The sequence below is a fragment of the Anopheles maculipalpis genome, chromosome 3RL, assembly GCF_943734695.1.
Source record: "Anopheles maculipalpis chromosome 3RL, idAnoMacuDA_375_x, whole genome shotgun sequence".
In the NCBI taxonomy this organism is placed as follows: Eukaryota; Metazoa; Arthropoda; class Insecta; order Diptera; family Culicidae; genus Anopheles; species Anopheles maculipalpis.
In genome coordinates this window covers 78,438,378-78,462,933 of record NC_064872.1, presented here as the reverse complement: position 1 = coordinate 78,462,933, position 24,556 = coordinate 78,438,378, and the positions used below count along the sequence as shown (strand labels likewise).

Here is a 24,556-nt window from a genome sequence, read left to right as displayed (position 1 = left end):
ATTCATAGATTGATTTGTTATAAAAACCCGTGTTTTGTGCCCAAAGCTGCACATGGCTTGCAATATCATAGGTTTTTCGGGCGAATTTGTCAGCAAAAACGAACTTATATTTGATGGGAACATTGCCCCGTGCTGTGGCCAGAATCCTGCCTCAAATCTGTTTTTTATGTACGTTTCGTTATCCATAAGAGCGCAACCCGCGTACCTCGTTAGGACCTGGTCATACAATAATTATGCTTCAGAGTTCTGTTTGGTTGCCTTGAGGCACGAAAAGCAACCTGCACTCAATCCGATTCTTCTGACTTCCATCCGAAAATCCAAGGTTAGCCTGAAACGCTCTCAACATCTTCCACTTCAGCTGACATTGTTACTGATCGGCGATTTTGTTCAACCAATTTAGCCACGCTTTGACGTTCCAAAAACCGTGTCAAAACATATTCGACAGTAGAAGACGCGTGAGGTCGCCTGTCTCCTATTCAACTTTGTGCTAGAGACGGCCATCCGTGACTCGGAGGGGGAGACTTCGGGAACCATCTTCTATAATTCAATCCAGATCCTGGCATAAAGTGATGATATAGACATCATTGATCAGCGGCTCTCCCAGGAAGCAGAGGCCTACCAAAGGATCAAGTGGGCGGCAGAAAACCTCGGGCAGATTAACGAGGCAAACACCGAATTGATGGTGACACCGTCAGCGGCCCTACTAAGAAATCCGGAACTACGTGGGGGTGATGTACGGATAGGTGACCGCAAATTTGAAGTCGTCCAAAACTTCACCTCTCCCGGGTCCAAAATCGGCACTGAAAACAGCATTGAGACGGAGTTGCGCGCTAGAATGCTGGCGGCCAACCGGTCATTCTACAGTCTGAGGAAACATCTCACCACAAAAAACCGGTCGCGACGGTCGAAGCTGGGACTCAATCGTACCTCGCCAGGCTCCAATGGGCTGGTCATGTTATACGCATGGCACCGGACGACCCAGCTCAGATATTTCTATTAGGCCGTCCATACGGACTGAGCAGGTGTGGTAGGCGATTGAGGTCCAGATTGAGGTGGAATGATGGGCATGGAATGATCCGACATCAAGACCGTGCTAACGGATTGCCGGACGACGGCGCGGGGTCGTGAGCGGTTTCGGATTCTGCTGCAGTAGGCCAAAACCGCAAAAAGACGCGTTTTTAAGGAATTTCCCTATTTTTCTCATGGACCAGATTGAATTTTCTAAGTGGTTGTGCACAATTAATTGTCTACGTTTGCAGCTCTATCGTTAATAATAACTGAACCAAGCACGATCATGCCAAAACCACTCCATAAGAGGGAAGAGAGCTCCAATACCTAGAAATAGGTGTAAAAAAAATGTCATATAGCACCACTGGGGTCTCTACTATACATAAGATAGAGTGTCCAAATTCTTGCTGAGTGACAGTGCTTTATAAATCATCGAATTTAGCATTAAAATAAAGAATGAAACATTTAACAACATTTTTCGTGTATCGGTTTAGCCGTGCTTGTCTTGCATTACAACCAAGTAGATATTTTATCTAAAATGATCTAATAACAACCGCTTAATCCCTGCTGTGTGTTTGCTCATGTCCCCACGGCAGCCGGAAACTGCTCCGCCGAGATTTTTGTTCACAAGGAATAACATCAATTTCATTTTAAAGGATTAAGAATAGAACATCGTCAAACAAATCCCATTACCGGTGGCGTAACTGTTGCAAACGAGCAGTGTAAGAACAAAAAAAAAAAAACAGACAACCCGATTCTCAGTCTCCTATTCGAAAACAGATTGCCGGAATGGGTCGACGCCATTAAACGGCACACCAAAAAGAGAAAAAAAAAGGCGCAAAGAACTGAGCCAAAAAAAGGGGAAAAAAATAACCTCGATTCATTCGTGCGCGAAATATGAGCACATTTTCGGCCCGGTAAAAAAATACGGTTCATCGAAAAGTCGAAGGAAAACTACCCGGAAAACATCGAGCGGAGATGTAATTTAGGTCTGCCATTTGCTAGCGCTCCGGATCCACGGCTACCGTGGATATTGACATAATATAAAACATAATGTAATACAACCATTCCGTTTTATGTGTGTGTGTGTGCCCTATTGGCATTTTGGGCTTGAACTTTGCAACACTCAGCATTGGCTAAAATTGGTTCACATTGAAGGGAGAGAATGTGAGATTAGGATTCGAATTGTGTCACCAAATTGTCTCGACTCTAACCAGATCCTTAGCGAGAGAGCGAGCTAGAGATCAAGGAGCTCGTGAAAAAGAAGAAAGTATGATTTTATGCTCTTCTGTATTTGCCATTTTTCCCCCATTGGCAAGTCCTTTTTGCTACTAGCTCAAAGGAGCTCGAAGCAAAAAAAAAAGTTGGTTGGTTAGTGAAATGGGAGTCACTTCTGCTGACTCCCATTTCATTTGTGGTCCCGGACACTACATCCTTTTTTGTTGAATTTGCAAGGAAAAATCAGCATCATTGCGATTGTTACTGCATTGAGCTAACAGCACAAAAAATTGCCCTCAAACGGAACGCGAATATGAGAATACAATTCGGTGCTGAAACTTTGAAGATTTGTGGTAGCGCTGGATGCGTTCGGGTGTAAAAGTACTTTTCAGGCGGGCGATATAACCTAACACGAAAAACTACCTCCACCGGCTGTGCTATTCTGTTAAGTTTTGGGGCAGAATGTACTTCACACCGAAAAAAAAGGAATATCATGAATAGCATGACGAAACATCAAATCCTCTTAAGTACAAAGGTTGTTTTTTTTTTACACGCACTCTTTCATTGTGTGTGAGTGTTTTTGTGATGGATTGGTTGGTGTGCGGTGGGACGTGGTATGAGAAACAGGATGATCCTTCAAGGAACATGAGAAACTTTTATGTAAGTGCAGTGTCGGTAGGATGTACCTTTCAAGTTGAGGCTGCTTTTTAATGAATTAGCTCTTACATAAAGCTGCATTGAAGATGAGCTGATGTGAGGAAAAACTAATATCTTTAGTGGAGATTTTTTTGTATGAGTCGTACTATTAGAATGATTGCACTGCTGACGATAAAAATATGCTAAATGAAAATCTGTTTCTTCACGATTCTTCTTGGTTTACTGACCTACTGCCACGTGATGTCGGTCACCTAATAATGGCTTATTAGAGTCATTGGACCCACGTAGGTCGATAGTAAGTCCCACCGGGAAAAGCTGTAATTGTGTTTTCGTACAGTGTTCAGATGTAGTATTAAATCTTGAGATTTTTGGACGTAACAGTCCTGCCGGATAATACGCGGTGTGCACGAGAAAATTTTGACAGTTCCTGTGGGAATTGCAATTTGTGTTTGTTCTAATGAAGCTAATAAGAAAAAAATGTTTTTCTACGAAGTTTAGCTTACCAAGGTTGGCTGCACCTACCTTTGGCACCTTTGGTTTCCCAGGGCTTGACGACCTTTTCCAGCAGCTACATATAGCCGTCCGCGTTCAGCCTCAAGCCTGAACGTTGTCGTTCCTTAAACAATCTGGCCGCCTGGTATGATCCTTCCGTTGTACAACAACCTCAAAATCTCCGTTGCAGGTTTCAACCTGCTTGCGAATATCCTTCATGATCATGATACACGTAATTTGCTTCCATAGTTCCGCCGGGTTCCACTTATTAAGTTCACTCGACTTTTTTCACTGTTTCCAAACACTTGTGGCTTTCGAATGACGTATCGTTTGTTTTGATACGATAACTCAATCACGAACTATTTACGAAATTGCCAAGTGTCAAATTTATCATGCACACCGTGTATTTCATTCAAAATAATCCAAAGATTTTGTACTTCACTTGAACTTAACTTAGTCCAATTTTGTACGGCATCTTACTTTAAATTTATATCATGAAATACACACAATATTGCGGTCCCTAATGTCCTTAGTCAATTAACATCAGAAGCCGTCATAAAAAAAACAATAGATTTTTGCCGAGCAAGAAACCATAAAATTGGATTCGATCAGATGTTCGAAAAATCGTTTGTATTGAATATTTTCGTTCTTCTTTGGCAAGGGCAGCTCACGTCAACAATGCTGTTGGGATATATGAAAGATTAACATTAAAATTTAATTCCCTTTATTCTTCCAAAAATGTTTCAAGTACATCAAACGTCTTAGGATGAGTTTATCCTGTATCGATTTCACTGCTCCACTGTTTAACATAAACTGGTAAACCTTTTCCAAATGACCCCATTGAGAAGTTTAACGTCAAATCATTCAAATTCGGGTGATGTTGAGCAAAGCTAAGGGATGGGTATTTTTGAAGCTTTATCTGTTTCGCACCAAACTAGGAACATCGTATAGAGATGCAATAGCACGTTTGCTCTTGGGAGAGAATTAAATGCAATAATTTTTGCGACGTTTAAAGTGGCAATAGAATCCTAGTTACTTCAATCCTGGTGGCGAATTCACCACCTTGGAATTCTGAAAAATTTCTCAACGCTCATGCCGGCCGTCCACTACTGAATGCTTTGTACAATACTTCGTATCAAAATCTGAAGAAAGGCCAACCTCAATCATCATTAAGAAAGTCTTTATAAGTAAAAAAGTGTTTCATTCGTAACACTCTACACAAATTGCTTATATTATATCATGTTTCTACATTTCGAAATCCTCGGGAAACCGTGTAATAAGCGTTCGTTATTGCAGTTACGGTACTGCAGAAGGTGTGCGCAAAAGCTGTCCGCAATGTTGCCACTGCAAACAGGCTTAAATCGGCCCACCGCCACCAACCAGCAAAACGGGGATCTAAACTGATCCCACAGGAACTCGAAAAAGCCGATGCGAATATATTGCTTTCTTCGCTCAATGGTAAATGTGATGCTGCTGCTGCTGCTGCTGGTGTGTGTGGTAAAGCTTGGGGGATCGGGATACTTGTTTTCACGGTCAGGTCACATCGCAACGAATCTGCGCCTCGGTGTGTGGTGTAGAGGCAGGTTAGCAAATGTGCATAAAGTCGCGTACCTTCTTCACCGACAGAGGGCACAAAAGCCCCCGGAAAACACAATTTATGCAGAAGCATTAGACTCGAGATTATGTATGTAAAACGATTGTGTAAAGCTTCCCTTTCCGCTCTTGCTCCGCTGTCGTCAACGTTGTTTTATTTGCGGTGATTTTTTTTCTTCTTCTTCTGTTCCTCTGTAACTTACAAACACTCGCCTTGTTGTCTTCTGCGGTTAAACTTTCTGGCGATCCCTGCAAGCTTACACAATGAAGGTGAAGTATGTTTGCTGTATGGATGTTTGCGTGTACACTGATGCCCCTCTGTGTGGTGTGCAGTGCAGTTGCGACTGATGATGGGAGATGATTTTTCACGACCGCCCACTTCTCTTCGACACTCTTCGGTGAAGCTGGAAGCACCATACGGAAGCTGCATTCTATGGCCGTTTCACGTTTTGTGAAGGACCCCTTTTTTCCCGATGGTAACAGCAACAGCCCCATCGCATAAAGCGCTCTCCTCGCAAAAGGAAGTATCTTATTTGCATAAATGCTTAGAAAGAGAAAGCATCCAACACCACCGAGCAGGCCGGGCCTACCAGACGGTTTAGCAGTTGTCTGCCTGTCTGCCTGCCATCTCAGATTGCGTCTTCTCGACTCTGCCAGCTCAACAATTAGTCAATAGTCTATTGCAGACACGTTTTCTCGGTACCGTTCGCTCACGTTATGAAAATGATGGAAGCAAAAAATGGTATAAAAACGTCAAATCTGCGCCCCAGACTCAGAGAGGGCCACTCGGAGTTCGCCCTATCAGATACAACAGAATATCTTTGTGTGTTTGTGTGTGTACTTGTAGTGTTGGGGATATACCACAGAACAATAATGCGGAACCAGGGCTTGGCGGACTTCAAGGCGATGGTTTTATTATTCATAACCATAACCCTTTCCCGATAGTTCCAGGCTAATATGGGTGCACCTCATTTAAATAAATGCAATCATGGCTGTAGAGTTTCACGTACCCTCATGGTGGTACGGCGTTATTCGTTATCCCTTTTTTAGATGCACTTTGGATTAAGTAAGAAAGTCGGATGATTTTTTTTTTTTTTTTTTGTGTGGTTTTTGCTGAGGTGTAAAGTGTGAGCTCTAGTGTAGCTTTAAAATGTAAATGTTTTTAAACGAACGAAACAAACTATGAATAATATCACAGCGTAAGCCAGTGCTGCCATTTGAATTGCATGAGGTGTTGCGAGGTACAATCACCGGCTTGCTAAATTGCTCGAAAAGTTGCCCAAATGTATGCAATTTGCTGAACAAAATTTCCATTTTAACACATTTTATACGCTGTTTTTATCACACCAAAAATCCAAGATCAGCTTACAGAGACTTCCAAATACTTGTTGGATGCCGATCCCTTTACTCCGGTCCAATTAAAAACAGCTACAAATGGGTGCTAATTATCTTCGACACCCTTCGAAAGCGTGCCACGAACGCATCCATCATATCCATTAGCAGCAAGGGCGTTTTTAAAGTCACCGCCACACCCTGTTAGCGTATTCCTTTGGGTTCTGCTGCAGTCACTGGCTGCAGTATTATCGACTACGGCCCTCATTCGAAGATATCGAAGATACAACGCTCTCGAGCGTTATCTTACCACCGTTCGAACAGTCGGTCGCTGTGTCGGGGGTGGATTGAGGGAGGGGACATTGATTTATGTCTGCACGCTCTCGAATAGGTGATTAATGCTGACCCCAACGCAACGATATCTAATTTCGGTTCATTTCTTTCTCAATTTTTTTTTTGTTTTGCTCTATCCTCTGGACACTTTTTTTTCGGTGAAATGATCCCTAAAAATATCGAGATCTTCTCCATTCGAAGGAAAAACCGTTCTGCATGCGCATTGAGAGATTGTGCGTCTCTACGCACAAAGGCAATCGATGATGCCGGGGCCGATGCGGGGTTCCGGTGAATACATTTTTGTCTCACCGCAACGCCCACGTGTGACGACGGAAGTTGTGGATGAAACGCGACTGCAGTCATCACTTGGAGCGACATTCGCTTCTGCCTCCTCTCCTAGACACGAGTCTCGAGGCGGGGGTTTGTTTCTTACTTTTTGTCCGTCTTTCTTTTGCCTTTCGGATTAATCTCTATCGGTGGGTGGTTGTCGTGTAGTTTCTGCGTGCGTGCTGTCATTTATTTTTGGGCAACACAAACGCTGGCTGTTGCCCTGTCTGGTGTGTTGCGGCTGATGCACACTCTCTGCCTGGCGTAGAACAAACTGGATGACCCGCGGTGTCGTAGATTTTATGATTCGGTTATTGGACTTTTTAAAAGCGTTCTACTTTTGCTTCGTTTATAGCACTGCAGTGGGACAGTTGGGGTCTTTTTTTGTTGGTCTCACTGCTTCGAAGCTTCTTCTTTTTTTTTTCAAATGATGTGAATCACATTTCGCTTCACGATGAGTTTATTCGCCTCCGCGAACCTATCCCTTTAGTGTCCTGAGCGGTAATTTTGACACCTTTAATAATATCGAATAATGATCCTGGTCACGCCACCAACAAACTAAAATATTCATTCACACGTTTGAAGCTGGTAGAACGGTGTTGTGAGTGAATTTCGGGATTTCGATAACGTTTTCATTCAAATTTTTATCCGCCGCATGACAGGATCGGTATTTAAATCCTTTCCAGACCGGTCGCCCATAATGAGGACGTAATAAATTGATTGACATGGATAAGTCTTGTAAACAATTAGATGATCGACATAACCTAAAAGCCGATCCAGACGAAACGCAACTTGCAGCGCATCTCTAATTTTGCGAAAAAAGCAAATTTTAAAAAAAAAAGTTATTTTTTAATAGAAATATGTCAAATATTACCGCTTCATGTGGACCGGCTTTAATAGATATCATTTAGACCAAAAAGAAGTCAAAAATGCATCTTTGAAATCAAGACCTTTCCCCCGAGAAGTATTATAATTGTAAAATAATTAAACAAAAAAAAAAAACTATCCCTCCTAAGGGTTAATAGAACACTCCCTGGCCGTCGCCTAGTTCGAATTTCATTGCGCCACCAACTGAAACAACAAATAAACCGATACATTTTCTCAAACCGACATTTCAGCAAATACCGGACGTGGCAGCAACAACAACAAAAAATGCACCCTCACTCGGGGGAAAAAACCCCCGTTGACACTTTCCGTCTCGATCTTGACTTTTTCCTTGTCACCTTGTGGTTCAGCGTAATTTTTTGTTTTTAGTCGACTGCTTTCAGCACTTTTACGGTTGTGCACGCCAGCGCACCGACAGAGGGTACGTCGACACCTTGCAGCTGGTGTCCGATTCGAAACCCGGTCGAGTCTCCCGTATCGATCACAGCAGTAAAACCTAGTTGGTGGCGTGCACATATGGGTGAGTGCTGCAGCGGGACGAAAATTTAGCTCCCTTCCCGCCTGCAAGTGTTCGCCCACAAGTGCCCACTGCTAAGAAGGTGCTAAGCTGAGGATTTCATTTTACGCCATCGGTGCCACCGGAGTGTGCCGGAGGCGTGAAAATTGGGCAAGAGTGCAGAAAACAAAAAAAAAAGTGCTGTTCGAAGCAATTGGCGAAGGAAGAAAAGAAAAAAACATAAATCACACCAAGAAATGGTCTTGTGGTTTTGGACTGTATACTGCTTGAGTCATAGGGCACGTAATCTGTTTTAATTCCCTAGCTAAAGTACGATTACTTTTTGACCATCGTTTTTGTTCGAATGTTTGTATTCTTCTATTGATTTTTGGTGTGTGTGTGTTTTTTCGATTCTGAGTGCCTAGAATTTCGATTCTGGTACTTGCTTTTGCTTCTTTCCCATGTAACTAGAGTTAAGGATTTCATTAAAGTTTTGCAAAGAGAGGTGTTAAACTGTAGCGCAGATGCTTTATCAACAATATGCTCGACCGTTCGCGCAGCGCTCCAACATTATGCTGTCGATTCGTTCAATCTGTGTTCTCTCGTATTAGCTGCGAAAAAAACCTCCTCGAAAGCAATTAAAACGCTTTTTCCTTCTTCCGGATTTGAAAGGAATTGGAACAGAGGTGGAGTCCTCGTCGGTGAAGTGTTGGTTATCAAGAGCAATGAATTACTTTTTCTTTCTTATACTACTTTTTCCAGTATTTCTACAACTTTATGTTCTACTATTCTTAGTTCGATTAATGTGTGTATTCACTTTATCCTAACGCATAAGCGTACATGTTCGATATCGACTCGAATCCAAGATTTGGCAATTTATTTTCCATCGATTTTCTCACTCACTTACAACACAACCCTAGCACACATACACATTCATCCCCTTTTCCGGGCGCACTTTTTTTATTTGTTTGTTGCTCAAAGACCAACCGGGAAACAATCGTTTGATGCGAAAGGAAGAAAATTCTGCAAGCCCTCGGATAGGGATCTTCGTTCGGATCGTTGAATGGAAAAAGTATTTACCACCCACACGCACGCGGGTCGTATCGTGAATTCGGACAATCGTGCTCGATTCGATTGATTGGTAAAATGTAAGTTAAGCTCCATTTTAGTAGCGGATTTATGTTGGGTTTTATTTGTGTGATTGATTTATTCGCCCGGGAGGTTTACAATAAATCAAAAGGAGATTTTTTTTCTATGCTTTTTCCGTTAACGTCGAGATCAATACAGTAATCTTCGAATGGAAGCTACATTCTTTGGGTCGTTCTGCAAACAATGTACATTAATTAGGATTAGAGAATGATATTACTTTCGACAGAATAGTGTTTTTAACTATTTTTATTTTTTACCAAAAAAGGGATAATTCACGTTTATCCTGAATAGAAAACCTTTGATAAATGGACTATAGTTCGAATTCAACTAATAATAAATTTAACAACTACAAGCTACGTATGAATTGAATACCTTTTTCAGAGAATTTTGAATGTTTTCATAGCTCTCCGTGTGCAAATAAATCTTGCAAACGTGGCGTAAATTGAATACTTTGATATCACTAAGCGCATTTTACACATACTCAGTCCCGGCCTTTCCCACAACCGATGCACAGGTGCCACTGCTGTGTAGCATACAAATCAGCGTCCAAAACGCAAACCTTTGGTGCATGTTCTCACACGGATAATGTCGACACCGTTGCTAACACAAAGCTCCTGCTCTTCGCCAAAAAAAAAAAAAACTCCCGCAGGAAACATTGTGTCGGGGCTGTTCACAACTCACTTTTCGGTTCCAATTACATCGGGGAAAATATTTGTAGTTGCGATAATGAGTATGAGTATCGGTTGCCAAATTTGTCGCTTCAAGCCGCACTACTTACTGGCGCTGCGGTTTTCCGTTTCCATGTTTGGCGGGAGCTACGAAGCGAAAAAAAAACACGCAGGGGTAGTATGAGTACGGGCGATAACGTTCCATGAGCAGAAAATTATTTGATTTTGAATCACTGAATGCAGGAAGGACTCCAATAACGTTCGGCGGTAATATAGGTGATGTTCATCGTGTTTTCATTGTGAACTTACCTAGGAACACGTTTACCGGGGAGGGTTTTACAGGGAAATGGAACATCATCAGTTTCCGATGCGTGTTTAATGATATTGATGCACAACTGTTACACTGGGGCCAGTTACCGTTCTGAGTATTAGAAATGGAAAATTTGGAAGGTGGATACATCGAATGCGTGTCGTGTAAAATAATTCCAACCACGAGTTGTTTAGAACTTCCAAAAAATGGTTTCGTAACTTGGTTTTATTCTGTTGAACGAATTTAATGTGTTTTAGTTAGAGTAGCTTCAGTCGTATTGTTTGAAATTGAAACTTATTTATGCCAACATGCTCTACCGAAAATCTCGCTTCATAATTATGGTTTTCTCAGTGTTAGGATTTCGACAGTGAAGAACATTATACTATCGTCAGCAACAATAGTGCGTTTAGATCTTTTCTAGACGGCCAGGCCGTATTCCTTGAAATCAAATCTCATATCATTCATCAAACCTATAGCCTATTTTGAGGGTAGACATTTCCTTCTCCTTCAATTCAAGTGCACCTTATCCCAGGTAACCTCGGTTGTAGATGTTGTTGCTGACAGGTATGGTTCTTATGTTGTCCTCTCTATGTCCGTTAAGGTGTTAGCGCCTGTTTGGAGCATCGTGCCGTGGAAACTAACAACTGGCTCCCAAGAAAACCCCCTTTGTTGCGCATATATTCTGGTGTTCGCCACACCTTATCGTTGCCAGCATTTGGATGTTATGGCTGACGGTTCCACCATCGGCATTCCGCCAACAGTAAAGCCGCCAGTCACAGCTACACGTCGTCCAAACATAATTCAATTGGTTCAGAGATATAATGATCTTCCTGTAATTATTTAAAAAACAAAATAAATTAGGAACTTCACTACCCAAAATAATTTTGTTACAATAAGATTTACATATAATGGTTTAAATAAATGTAGTATTTTATGCATGAATGATTATGCCAATTTTAAAAATCATCATATTTTCTATCTTCATTGCAGAACGTGTCCTGGAAAACTCGTACCACGGGCTGATAAAGGAAAATGAAACATTCGTCGAGATCACGCCACTGATCAAAGTCGACGAGACGAAAATCTGTGGCTTTCACATAATCAAAAAGAATAAGGAAATTCCCTTTCAGGTAAGGATGCAAAATAAAACAGTTCAATAATATGATCGATCCGTAAGCACATCGCTCAACTGTCATAAGTGTCTAGAAAAAAACTGTAACTTAAAGATTATAAATTGGGGCAAACCATTCGTCGTCCCTCCGTTCGAGCAACAAATTGAAACGAAACAAATTGTCCACTGTTCGGTATTTTAACAGCGTACTATCGATAACGAAGTGAAATACTCGATTATCAGGTAGTGGTAAAAGTGGCACGATTTGCGAAAAAAGTCGCACCGTCTCACAAAACTCATCCATTTTTCTTCAATGATGGTTCTCGCTGTAAGAAGCCATCGGTTCGGTAACAGAAGTAGCAACAGTGGCGACAGTATAGCTGCTGGACGTTACGACACCATTCCATCGTCGAGAGTTCCAGACGTGCTTCGGTACAATTTCAGTCAGCAGCGAGTCTGGCCTATTTTGTTCCCGGCACCCACTTACGAACCGAAAACGAAACAATTTCTTGCACAGAACGGTGACTGACTGAACTTTTAACGTGGTCATATATCAATGGTGCGCCGGTACGGTTCGTCTGGACCAGAATAACCAATGTCCCGTTCGCGTGCTGGACACAGTTTGATGGAGGTATTTGCGTCGCAAGAAGAAGGTAGAATCTGTTTCTGCTTCCACTTGCTTTTCCACGGGCCAACTCTGTGCACGACGTCGTCTTTTTGGACTATCGTCATTTTTAGCACATTTCTTATGCCGACAGCATCGTAATCTTTTCTTTTTTTTTTTTTTTGTTGGGCTGAAAAGACTAACGGAATACAGCCTCTCGAGGGTGAAGCCATGCGCCAGATAAGAAAGTTCATCCTTTTCATGTCATCGGGAGCCCCAGCACACTTACGGGTTTCCAAACGTTGACCGATTCGTGTTTTTTTTTTTTTAATGCTAACGTTCCCCATCAGTCCATCAAATGCAGACCTGAATAGCCGGGTTTTCGCTTGAGAAGGTTTCACTGGCAGTAGTGGGACACTGGGCTTTCGTCCTTTTTTAAACGGTATCGTATTTACTGACAAAATCCACTTGAAATTGCTGCTAAGCTTTGAGGATAAGCAGAGGACCGCCTGCTGACGGCGATGTGCTGTTGTCCCATGACAACGGGTCTCCGGTAGAATTGGAAGGCCGGGAGAGGGAATGGGGCGCATAGTTGGGGCAAAGGGGGTTCTGTTTTACTTTCATCACACTGTAGCCAAAATATATGCAAACTTCTCCCACCTTCCTTCTCCAAGCTAAGGGACGAAACTAAGCGGAAAAAAAGTCCTGACAAACGTCCACCATGAGACGACGCTCCAAGACGACACGCCAACGGGTGCCGTTACCATCATCACCCTCCCAGGAAATGGCCTTTGAACGAGATGGATGGGATTTTCGGAGGCGAATCCAGGTTCGCCCAAACGTCTCCGAAATTAGATTCCTGGTATCGCTGGTCCGTTCCGTGAACGTTGGCCGGTAATTAGCGCAAATGATTATTCCTTGATGTCCACAATAATGAGACCGTTCCCGGGTGTAGAGTCTTAGACGAATCTTGTGGATTCGTTTTTTTTCCATCGTGGCGTATTACAAACACGAGCTTCTGCATCTACCACCAGCGCGTTCCCCCCGCAAGGAGTTTTTAATGTTGTTTGAAGGTCGCAACTTTTTTTTTCTTCAGTTTGTCTACGCCTGCTCGCTTTTGTGACGCGTGTCCTTTGCAATGTCTATGCTCTTAGGTCAGGTACTGCACGAATTTCCTTTCACAATCGTTGGTTTGCCGCGTTGTTATGGTGTAACATCCACAAGATGCCCAACGTAACGGCTACCACGGTGCTGCCACGAATTGTGATCATTAGCATAAGTGTTGCTAGGCCCTTCTCAGTGTGCCAGTGGGAATGTGATGGGAAAAGGTTTTCTGAGGACACACCACCTACCTGCTTTGCTCTCGTAAAACTCAGGCATCACGATCCAGGAACATTGTACTGGTGCTAAGGTTTTTGAAGAACAAAAAAAAACGGCTAGCAAAAACGACACACTGAGTAATTGTAATGCAGATCTCGGGAGTTTTCTCGTTTGGGTGAAGATTTTTTTTCTTTCATTTTTGCAGGACAGGAAAAGTTTGTCGTTAGGAAAAATATTGCCCTATAATGCTGTGACGTAAAGCGTATTTGCTTTTTTCTGATCACCGGAACGTTATGTGTGAAGTGTGGTAGATGGAAAGCAAATCAATAACGGCAACAGCAACCCTTGCGGAGAGAGGGAGATAGGCAAGAAATTCAATTCATTTGAACGAAGTGACACTTTGGTGACGTTTGGAATGGTAACTTTGGAATGTTTTAAAAAATTCCAATAATGCCGAGCGTTCGATGTGGATGTAGGGATACATGCAGTGTATGGATACTGATTTTTAATTGATTTTTAGGAAGTTTCATTAAAACAGGAGTATAGTAGCAGTCAATTTACAGAGTGACACACAAAAAATTGCGACTGATGTTGAAACGCGAGTGTAGTAATTGTTATCGGAGATAAAACGAATCTATGGGTATTGGGAAATCGATAGGCTAAAATGAGATCCTGTTTGAAGCGTGTATTAGTGATGAGTAAATTCGACAAAAAAGTACGGAATCGCTTCCGAATGACTCCACCAGTTTTGGAAGCGGCTCCAAAAGGTGCAATACTCTGGGTTCGGAACCGTCCGGAACTGTCCGGAGCTGCCGGGACTTGCTGGATTCGTTAGGAGCCATTTGCAGCCGTCCGAAGTGGATAGTCGGCATTTCCAAATGGCTGAAATGAATTGAAATTCCGCAGCTCTTCAAATCGTCCCTTATTACATGATATAACCTATATAGTGCTCCAAACGGCTGCAAACGGCTCCGGACGGCTCCATCGGCTCCGACTGCCGACTAGCGGACGGCTCGTGGGGGATAGCGGACAGGTCTTCTCACGACAGGATCAGGGTACAAATCCCATCTGAACCGTTCTCCCACAGTGAGGACTGAATATCCAACTACGTGGTATCGATCAGTCTAATAAGCCATGAGGGTCAACGTGACCTAGTAGGTCGGTAAGTCAAGAAAAATACATGCATGTTACATCCGTTCTAAACGCATGTTACAATCCGACTGATAAAATATGTTAGTTTGGAAAACGATTTATGCATATAGGCTATGTGCCATTATGCCGTCCAGCTTGATAATCGTATACAAAACAAAAATTCCTATGATGTTGTATTTTGGTGCGTCACTACTTATTCTCATTGCTTTGCTTTTCAAGATACAAATATCATTAAAAAATTATTTGCAACGTCGAATCATTTTCTGATTATTTTTCTCGTCAATTTATGGCTGGCAGTTCGGGGATAATACTAGGGACTGTTTTTCCCCCTTCAAAAATTTATGGACAATTTTTTCCATAGTTTCGGATCCTTGATGGTACGACTTGTTTTGTTCGATACTCTGCCTTCTCACACAATAGAATTCCTAATTTTAATATGATGACAGCTCTTAAATTTTATTTGAAAAGCAGAAAAATAAACCTCAAAAAGGGTACCGCTGAAGATGACGCTGATGAAAAAGCGTCCTTGTTCTCTCTATCGGCCTGTCATGCGAGATTGCTTTTCACATAGTTTGCAAAAACTCCCGCCGAACCGTACCTTCCGTTACCGGGGTGGGGTAAAATCAAAGAATGTTCTCATGGTTTTTCGAAGACTCATCACGTCCAATATTTGCTTAGGACATGAAAAATTATCACCCAACCAGATAATGTATGCATGTGAGTGGGCCGTGTGTTTTGCGTGCATCAGCGGGCGACCACGTCCGCGTGGTCGTTAGATAATTTATTATCCATAACATCCCCGCAGCACAAAGAGCAACCAAGCTGCTGGCGGTCGGTGAAACGGGTCGTCAAAAAAGCGTCATGGATGACGCAGAGAAAGAGAGGAGTGCAAGAGAATATGTGAAAACCGATTATGCACACCGGTAAGACCACAGCGCCATACCGCACATTACCACCATTTGGGTCTCGGAAGATGTGCTGTCGGTGCTGCTGCTGGATGTCCTCTCGTTCTCTCTGTGGTCTTTCTGTGGGCAGTCGACGGACGCCATTGTGGGTGGTTTACCCCGCATAAGCTCCCCCCTCCCCACGCATGGTGGTGCACATTATTGTGTGGTCTACCGACAAGTAGGAGTCACAATCCGGACACACTCGAATGCCGCCACGGTGGTCGTTAAATTAACGGCCGGAAAAGGATGTCTAGGCTGCAGGGAAAATGGTATCAGGTGCGCACATTAGACTTGCTTGCTCTGCTTTCGCCTTAGCCGAAAAGGACATTCCGAGATGGTTCGTAAGGGACATTGTAGCAGCAGAGAAGTGTATTATTGCATTTAAATGAACAATTAACGAACCTCAAACGCAGCGAAGGTGTGCTGTTGGTGCGTTTCTCTTTCGGTCACATGCATCCGAAGCAACGTTGCCGACGGCGAACGGGTATTATTGGAAGCTGGTTCGTTCCGTTTCACCGTTTGCATCGTAGCAAAGATCTTTAGCGGGAATAAGCTTTTCCCGCCCGGCTGCATTTGCTACAGCTGCAAGTATACGAGGTTTGCAATTACTTTCTCCTCTAAACCACAGCAGTTTTTGGCGTTTTCGGTAAGCAGCAAATGAGTTGCCAACCGAACGCTGTTGATAGGCAACTTCTACAAATTGTGAAGAACATTCGCTGCTCTAATTTAAACTTTTTTTTCTTGCACACACAGGTGCTTTAATTATGTTTATTTTGCGACCAGAGCCACAAAAAAAAAGGCGATACTCAAGCACTCCTAAATGACTCAAAAGCAAATGTGATCCTGCGAATTTGAGCGGAGAAAATTTCGCCTTTGTTCTGAGGTTATTCAGCATGTTAAACGGCCACTAAAATGATGATGGCTAAAAAGATTAACCTGATGGGTGAGCTGTTCATCTCGCGCTCGCCATAATACGGTGTGGAAGTGTTTGAATGAAAGTGTAAATTATGCAAGCAACATTTAATTAATTATACATTCCGTTGGCTTGCCCTTGGGGAGAGCCCGTAGGTAACTTGTTGGATCCCGTAGTGAGAGACGTAGTAATACGGTTAATGAGCAACAAATTGTGTAGCCATGTGTTGCGTATAGTTTGTTGTTTGTTAGATTATTGTAAAATAATATGAAACACGCGACAAAACCGTAAAATTGATGAAAAAATGTAGAGCTTAATAGAGTGAGGCATGCATTTTAGAAAGCAAATGGATTTCAGAGGATAAACTTGAGAAACATAAAGCAAACGCCAAGTAACAAGCAAAACAGGAAAAACATGCTGATGAAGTAATTAGTAACTTTGTTTCGCTAATATATAGAGGCTATGAGTCTCTGAGACTACATTCACCTGGAGTAATTAGTAACAAATTTAAAGCTAAAATATGAAACAAATCTAGAACACGACACAACAACTCAACTTTTACAAGAAATGGCAAGAAGATAAGGTATAGATAGACGAAAAATAACAGATAACCAGTAAAAACATAGAGTATATTTGATATAATCGACAACAAAATATAGAAAATAAGACATTCACTAATATTTTTATGCAAAATCACAATAACAGGCAATGATTAGATGAAAATACGATCTACGTTGATACGTAGGCTGCTATTTATATTTCTGCAAATTCAAATCCAAATAATTGTCATAAAAAAATGTTTTTTTTTAAGTATTCTCTAGCATGATTAATACACTTTTGGATGCGCTCAAACCAATTGTTGAAGCACTTCTGATTGAGATACCTCCAAAAACGTGGCTTTTGAACGCTCCAAGAGCATCCTCAGGGGACAAAAATCGTTGACCACGCATTTGTTTCTTGATGTGCGCGAATGAAAAGAAGTCATTGGGTGCCAAATCAGTGCCATCAATTCGACGTTTTGGCCGGTGAAATAAGCGATGGTTTGAGCCCCGATGTGTGAACCAGCACGCATTGTCATGGTGAAGAATAATCCGCCTTCCGTTGTTCGTTTTTCGATTTTTTCCGAAGACTTCACCCTTTTTACAGTCAGGTGTTTGTGCAAAATATTGTTTATGCTGGTGGAAGAAATGCTTAAAGATGCCTCTTGTGCGATTAGATCTTTAACAACATCAATGTTCTCAGGCAAAACGGCCGTTTTTGGACGATCTACTCGAAATTCGTCTGTGAGCGAGCTTCGGCCACGATTAAATTCATTATACCAGTTCTTAACAGTGCTATATGATAGTGCTTCATCACCATACAAAGATTTGAGTTCTTCTAAGCAGTCTTGTCTTTGAATAGTCCACGTCGAAAGTTGTGAAAAATGATCGCACGAAAATGTTCACGGGTCAATTCCAATTTTTTGGTAAACATCACAAATAATGGTCGTACGTCAAAACGTTGTGAGTGTGATTATGCCCCAAAATATTAAACTTTCGAATAAAAATATCAGATTGCATCTGGCAACATTTCTTATGGTCTAGGCCACAAATATATGTAGCAGCCAAGGCATAAAAAAATCATGGTCAGGCTAATAAATAATAACATAACTTTTGTAAATGTATTTGAAATTTAGTTTAAACTTTCTGAGACCCTTAAGTATCTGTTTTGTCTTCTATATTCCTTTAATTTCAATCGCAATTGATTTATCGTGTTGATATTCTATCGTTGAAATCTTCATAAAACGATTATTTCACTATTTGTTTATTCAGTTATTGTAATCAATAGTTTTTCGACTGAAATATGAAAATTTTGATTTTGGTTAAGTGTTGGCAGATTTGGAACTCGAAAGATTCAAAAATCCAAATCAATTCGAAGTAGTATAGATGTAAGAGTGTATTGAAATAATCATGGTAAATGTTCTATAATATGTAAAATTGAAGAGCAACATACAAGCATTGTACCATGTAAATGCATCTAATGTGAGCGAATTCTTCTTGAACTTTGATTGTCTCAGCCACCCATATGTTAAGACAACGTTTTCGTTTCGTTGCTTTACAAAACAAACATGTGCTTTTCGAAACATCGTTTTCATTCGTTGAAACCATCCGAAGGGTCATGCAACCGATAGAAGCACCTCCCTTTCTTTAAAGAAAACTTTAAAATGTAACAAACCTCTTCTTAAGTAAGATTTACTGAGAACTCCCTACCTCGAGTTGGATATGAGACTAAAACACCCGTAGGATGTGGTTGGAGGAACCGGGTAGAAGAATATCAATTTATTTTTAATCGCCATTCGAATCATCTTGCACCACCTGTCGTGACGTGAATCAAATAACCAAAATGGATTTGTTACGATGACACCAAACCGCCCGAAACAACCCGGGGATGCGATTTGAAAACACGCATTTCTACACAACGCCCGCCGCGCGCTGCACTGGTGCCTTGTCCCGCTGTGTGGCGCATTACCCTTCGAGATAAAAACAAACGAAAGCGCGAGAACAACAAATGCAACGGAACAAATGGAAAATGGGGCAAGGAGCAGTGCGATAGAGCATGCACACGCACACCAAACCCGCTGGTGGCTGTGACCAGGATTGAGCACGGATTAGCATTTTGATGAAGGAACGGTGAAATTCCGTGAAACGTTCTCGGAGTCGCACACCGACGGCCGGGCCCGATGGTGCCGGGGGTTGAGATATATCGGCTGCCGAAACTGTATGCCACACGACGTGTGTGTGTGCCAACACGGGTCTTCCAACTCTAACATTCCATTCCGAAACATGCCGATGCCATCGCCCGCCGGATCATGGTGGATGGCGGCATTTTATGTTACAATTTCGGGTGGATTGAGGTGATTGTGTTTTTCGGGGATTGGTAGATTGGAAACACAGCCGTGAGGTGGGAAATCGAAATGGGATTTTCTTTATTGAAAATCGTTTACACTTTGAGAACGTGGAAGAATGTAGCTTAAAGTTATAGCTAAAGCACATTGTTGTCTACAGAAAAAATGCAATTTTTTCAAAAACTATTTGTCTCTTAATTCTCCATCAAAAATGTTTAATTATGAAAATACACGAAAGAATTTACTTAACAAATGGACTTCATTACTATACTGGGTTTTCTTTTGATGGTGTAGAAGCATCGATCCTATTGGAAAACACTTCATATGAAATGGTAGACTACGCTAGATGACATTCTAATGGCTTAAGATGACATGGTAAATGATTTCCTTCAATTTTTAAGCTAGAAGATGATATTGTAATCGCATGTAATGAGTTTGTACCTCAACCTTACTATGCCATTTAGCTTAGTCTGCCATTTCATGTGAAGTATTTATCAAGAGGATCGATGCTTTTACATTTACCAATCAAAAACACTGTAAGCAACAGCAGCACGTGATAAGGCAACGGCTTCAGTTGAAAAGCTTTAAAGCTTAGGTATACATGGGAAAGAATTCTAAAATTATTTGATATGGTAAAGTCATCTTCAAACCTCTGTATATTAACTAGAACTTCGTCTAATTGGTTGAGCAATTTCAATCAACCATTCAATTTAATTATATTTTTTAGCCTCCCCCAACCATTAACAGTTTTTAAACATCATCAATTTGTAGCTCACACTCGAAATGAACGAAAAGCAATTTTACCCAGCTTAATTAATTTATTAAATTGAATCGTTGCCGCAAGAGAGAGTTTTTTTTTCTAACCTTATTAATGTTCAGCATGCCAAATGTAATGCCCAAATTTCCGATCTCTCTACTCGTTCGCTGGCTCCAGTTGGTGTCGATTGAAAGTTTCGAAGGTGAAGTTTGCCAACTTCGTGCATAAATAAAATGCCGTTCGTTCCCCTTGGCGTTAAGCTTGTAGAATTGTTGCTTGGCAGTGAAGCAGAATAATGTGTATCCTCTCACAACTGTGTTGGTTCTGATCGCAAATCTGTTTCCTTTTTTTTTAGTTATGTGGAGTTGTATTCTTTCTTTCGCTTTTATTTGTCTTCATTTGAGCGTGTGCAGCCCTCGGTTCGTACCGCATGCCGGTGCCAAATTTTGCAATTATGCAAAATAGTATCCGCGCAACCGTAACTCACTGGCCGATAGCTGAGCGATATTTAAACGACTGTGCGTGCTGTGTCTTTCCCATGTGCTTGATGATTGGTTCGTTTGCCCCTTTTTTATGCATTTGTTGCATTCTCGCCACATGTCGCTTTTGTTCGAAGCAAAATAACCATGACACCACCCGTCCGGCGAAGACACCAATTGGTCAATCATCCAGCTGATCGTGAGCAAAACTGCTGCTGTCCATTTATATTGGCGCGTACCAATTTCGGCGTGTGTGCGCACTGACAGCAAAAAAAAGGCAATATTAATAACCGATGGTTTTGTTATGAACACAGCACGAACACGTGGAGTATCGAAAAAGAGAGCAAAATAGTATCTGCAATTAACAGATGGATGCATTCATTTTTGCTTACCGATGCTCGATGTGCCCAAAAAAAAAAAAGGAGAAAGTAAATGCGTAAATACGAATTTATGATTTTTCTGCCTCGTTCGTTACTTTGGCGTGTATGTGTGTGTCAATCGTTTTGTTTTCCTTTCACATCGTAATACATCGATAAACACGCGGGAAAACAGACAATGCATCAATTTTACAATTATGCAAAAGATGTGTGATGTATGTGCGTGGAAGGCATGTTTGCACACAGAACCCATTTTTTCCCATTTCTATTTAAGTTTCATATGATCAATCGAACCATTTGCAGCGGAGCAATTTAATGTGCACATTTATCATTCCAGCGTTCCTGCGCTTTTGGACAATCAATAACTTACCGAAACATAAATTTGAATTCTTTTGCGGGTCGATATTTACATTACCTTTATGATGTTGCTTTAATTTATTACTTTGTTTTATAATACAAAAGAACAAACATTCATTCGTTAATACGTATTTTTGCGTTTTAAACCTCTCTTTTTTTTTAGATTGAGCTTGTCAACGAGCTTGGCATCCTGAAAGCGAAAAAGACACTAAACTGCGAAAAGCGGAAAAATTACAAATTTGACATTACGGCCGTGTTTTGTGATGGATCACATTCGAAAAGGTAAGCAGCAGCAGACGATTTATTGTAATTATAATTTAAATGAAAAATGTGCTGTTTGCAAGTATGCAAAATTATTTTGGGACCAATCCTCTCAGTCCAAATTGGCAAATAAGCTTCCAAGTAGGCGTATAAGCTCCTAGCAAATGCCAATTAGTAAGAAATATTACTTTTTTGCATTTTATTTTCCAATGCTACTACCGGTTTGGGGTCTTTGCATACTGCAGAATAACATCAAACCACTCTCGATCGTTCTGTGAGAAATCGTTTGACAATTCCGTTTGATTATTCCGGTCTTTCTGGCGAGGCCTAAACGAGATTTTTATCTACCGATATTCATGTAGGCGTTGCAATACGGCCAGGCCGACCTTTTCGAAAGAGAAAAAAGTCCATTTAGGCGTCTTACAACGACTTAGGCTGGTGTCATTACTCGACAGATTAGTCGTACGACCATCGTTTTCGGTTTGATGTTTGAATGCAAACAAACGAAGAAGGAAGGCTTTCTTTCGGCAAGCATTCTGCTACCAGAGCAGTTCCAAGTTTTTGGTTGCACCACTCGTAATTATGCCTCGTATCGGCAGTCCGGTTGGTGCACACTAAACTTAGGTGGATCGGGCGAAAGACCGTACTACAGGAATACTTAACTTCCGGTGGGATGGTAATTAGACTGTTTGGCGCAATATAAGGAACCGCTTGCCGATACCGTTGTACCGTTTTACTGTTGCTGTAGCTGATTTTTATAAAAATATCCTTGTTTACAAATCATCTGCTTACATTTTAATTTGTCACTTCCATTCCAATTTGGTGCGTGCCACCGTAGGTACGACCAAAATTGAAGTTCAACCTCATCTGTCAAATCCCATACATTTCCCTTGCAACTAGTGGCATGCCACCGTGCAATGACACCAGCCTTAAGGTCTGGATTCTAAGGTGCCATTATCATAACATGATCAGCCCGTTGAACGAACAAGCTTTCGTAAATTTTTGACCAATCAATACCTACAATACAGTGATAGCTTCATAAAAAGCAAATTTTTAGCATTAAAAATCTTATGTTTGTTCCTTTAGTAAGATTCTATTACATGGAACAATCATAGCTTAAATAGCAATACGGCCTGGCCATCTTATAGGAATAAAAAACCATTTAAAAAAAAAACAATGTGCCCAGCAGTGTATTTATAGTATTTCTAATACTCGTATCTTTTGATCGACGTGCCCTATATGATGCGACGATCAATCAAATAATTCAATTACCAAAAATTTAATTTGCACACACTGAAATTCCCACATACGAACTTCTGTCTGCATAACTTCAGGCGTAATTACATGTACTTTTTCTGCTCTTGTGATTTAAATTTTACATCCCCATGCTACCATTGTGAATGCTCTGAGATTCCTAAAAACCTTTAAAAGAAATGTGTATCGGTAAAATATTGTCAGTGCTCCCTAACATTTCACGTCAGCAATCACTGCTATCAATTTACAGCAGAATGTAACGACCTACAAACATCACCGATCTATCTAGCTTTTTTTTTCGCTTTATATCTTACATGTTTCCGTTTTTCCGCTAACACTTGAAGCTATTCTAGGCCCAATCACTCAAGAGAGCCACCGTAGCAAAAGTTTATCTGACAGGCGAAATATGGGCCCACTTTCCGTCTGTTTCGAGAAGCCGATCGCTTGCCCGAAAATTGCTTGACGCGTACGTCTATGCGTGTCCCATCTCAAACGAAAATTCGCAAAGTTTTCTGCAAAACCTGCCGACTCTGGGGCACCCTCTTCTCCTGCTACTTCGACTGATTACGATTACAGTTTTGCTTATCTCGTTCTTTCTTTTTTTTTTCTTCTCCCCCTCTTTATTTCAGCGCGAGTGTGCACATCTCCGTGATTGACATTAATGAATATTCGCCAACATTCCTGCAGCCCTCATACGTCACCGAGGTAAGTTTTTTTTTTCTGCGGAGGTTACGGTTTGCAACACGCTGACCGAATTCAGCGGGTTTTTGGGTACTTCAACCCATAGGACAAAGTTCGGCACATACTTTCGCTGTATCGACTGTGCAGTTAACAAATACTTTTTTCCCCCTCCCAAATGTGTACCTTTGTCAACTATGCGTCAAACTCGTTGTGACACTGCCGTCACCGAGCATATTTAGCAACTTCAAAAATATGTCAGTAATTAGTGAGAATGCTTTTTCTTCGCATTTTCGCTCCTTTCTCATTATCACCATCAACGGGCAGGTTTCGGTTCCAACAAGTCAGGGAACTTATAATCCGAGTACATTGGTAATTTATTGCCTCTCCTGTCTACCGAATGATCATTCACTGTGAGATTGGATTGGAACCGGTGGGCTAGACACACGCAGTGAAGAAGAGCAGATGAAAGTTTGTTAATATTCATCATCCATCTTCCGTTTGCGAATTAGTTCCAGTCCAACCACCAGGCGTCTCCATGGACGTTGGGGCACCTTTTTTTTGGTGTGTATCTTCCCTAAGAAAAGACGAAATTACGGCTACTTTGGGCGTGTGAGCAAAACAAAATAAAGAAAAAAAAACCTATGGAATTTATTTCTCGGAGCCCATCCAAAGGGCCAACAGCATTGAGCGCACAGTCAATGAATGTCCTTTTTCTCTATATAGGACTGCTGCTTGTCTGAATTGTGTGCCGCGTTACGCTGCCGTTGGTGAAACTCAATTTTCGACACCTTTAGTTGAGGTTCGTTTTGGTGTATTTGCTGTTCATCACAGCGGAAAGGGCAACGCATTGCTTATGGCGATGCTTTTATTTCTTCTTCGTTTTCCTCACCTAAAAACTCAACACGAGCAAACTGTAGATGCACAACCACACAGTGCTCGATGGCCCGGGTGGCTGATTTTCGCAGACTCGTTATTAATTCAATGTGGAGCT

The 24,556-nt window shown here is 41.5% G+C and overlaps 2 protein-coding genes across 2 annotated transcripts in view; one reads left to right on the top strand and one right to left on the bottom strand.

Annotated features, from left to right (window-relative positions):
• The window catches only part of LOC126562251 (tubulin alpha-8 chain-like), a 395,370-nt gene that overhangs the window by 77,081 nt on the left and 293,733 nt on the right, over window positions 1–24,556 (bottom strand). The window lies entirely within an intron of this gene.
• The window catches only part of LOC126561519 (calsyntenin-1), a 101,278-nt gene that overhangs the window by 55,624 nt on the left and 21,098 nt on the right, over window positions 1–24,556 (top strand). The window contains exons 2-4 of the mRNA XM_050217717.1: window positions 11,459–11,598; window positions 21,533–21,651; window positions 23,514–23,589. Coding sequence (XP_050073674.1) covers window positions 11,459–11,598; window positions 21,533–21,651; window positions 23,514–23,589 — 335 coding nt within the window. The remainder of the gene's footprint in view (window positions 1–11,458; window positions 11,599–21,532; window positions 21,652–23,513; window positions 23,590–24,556) is intronic.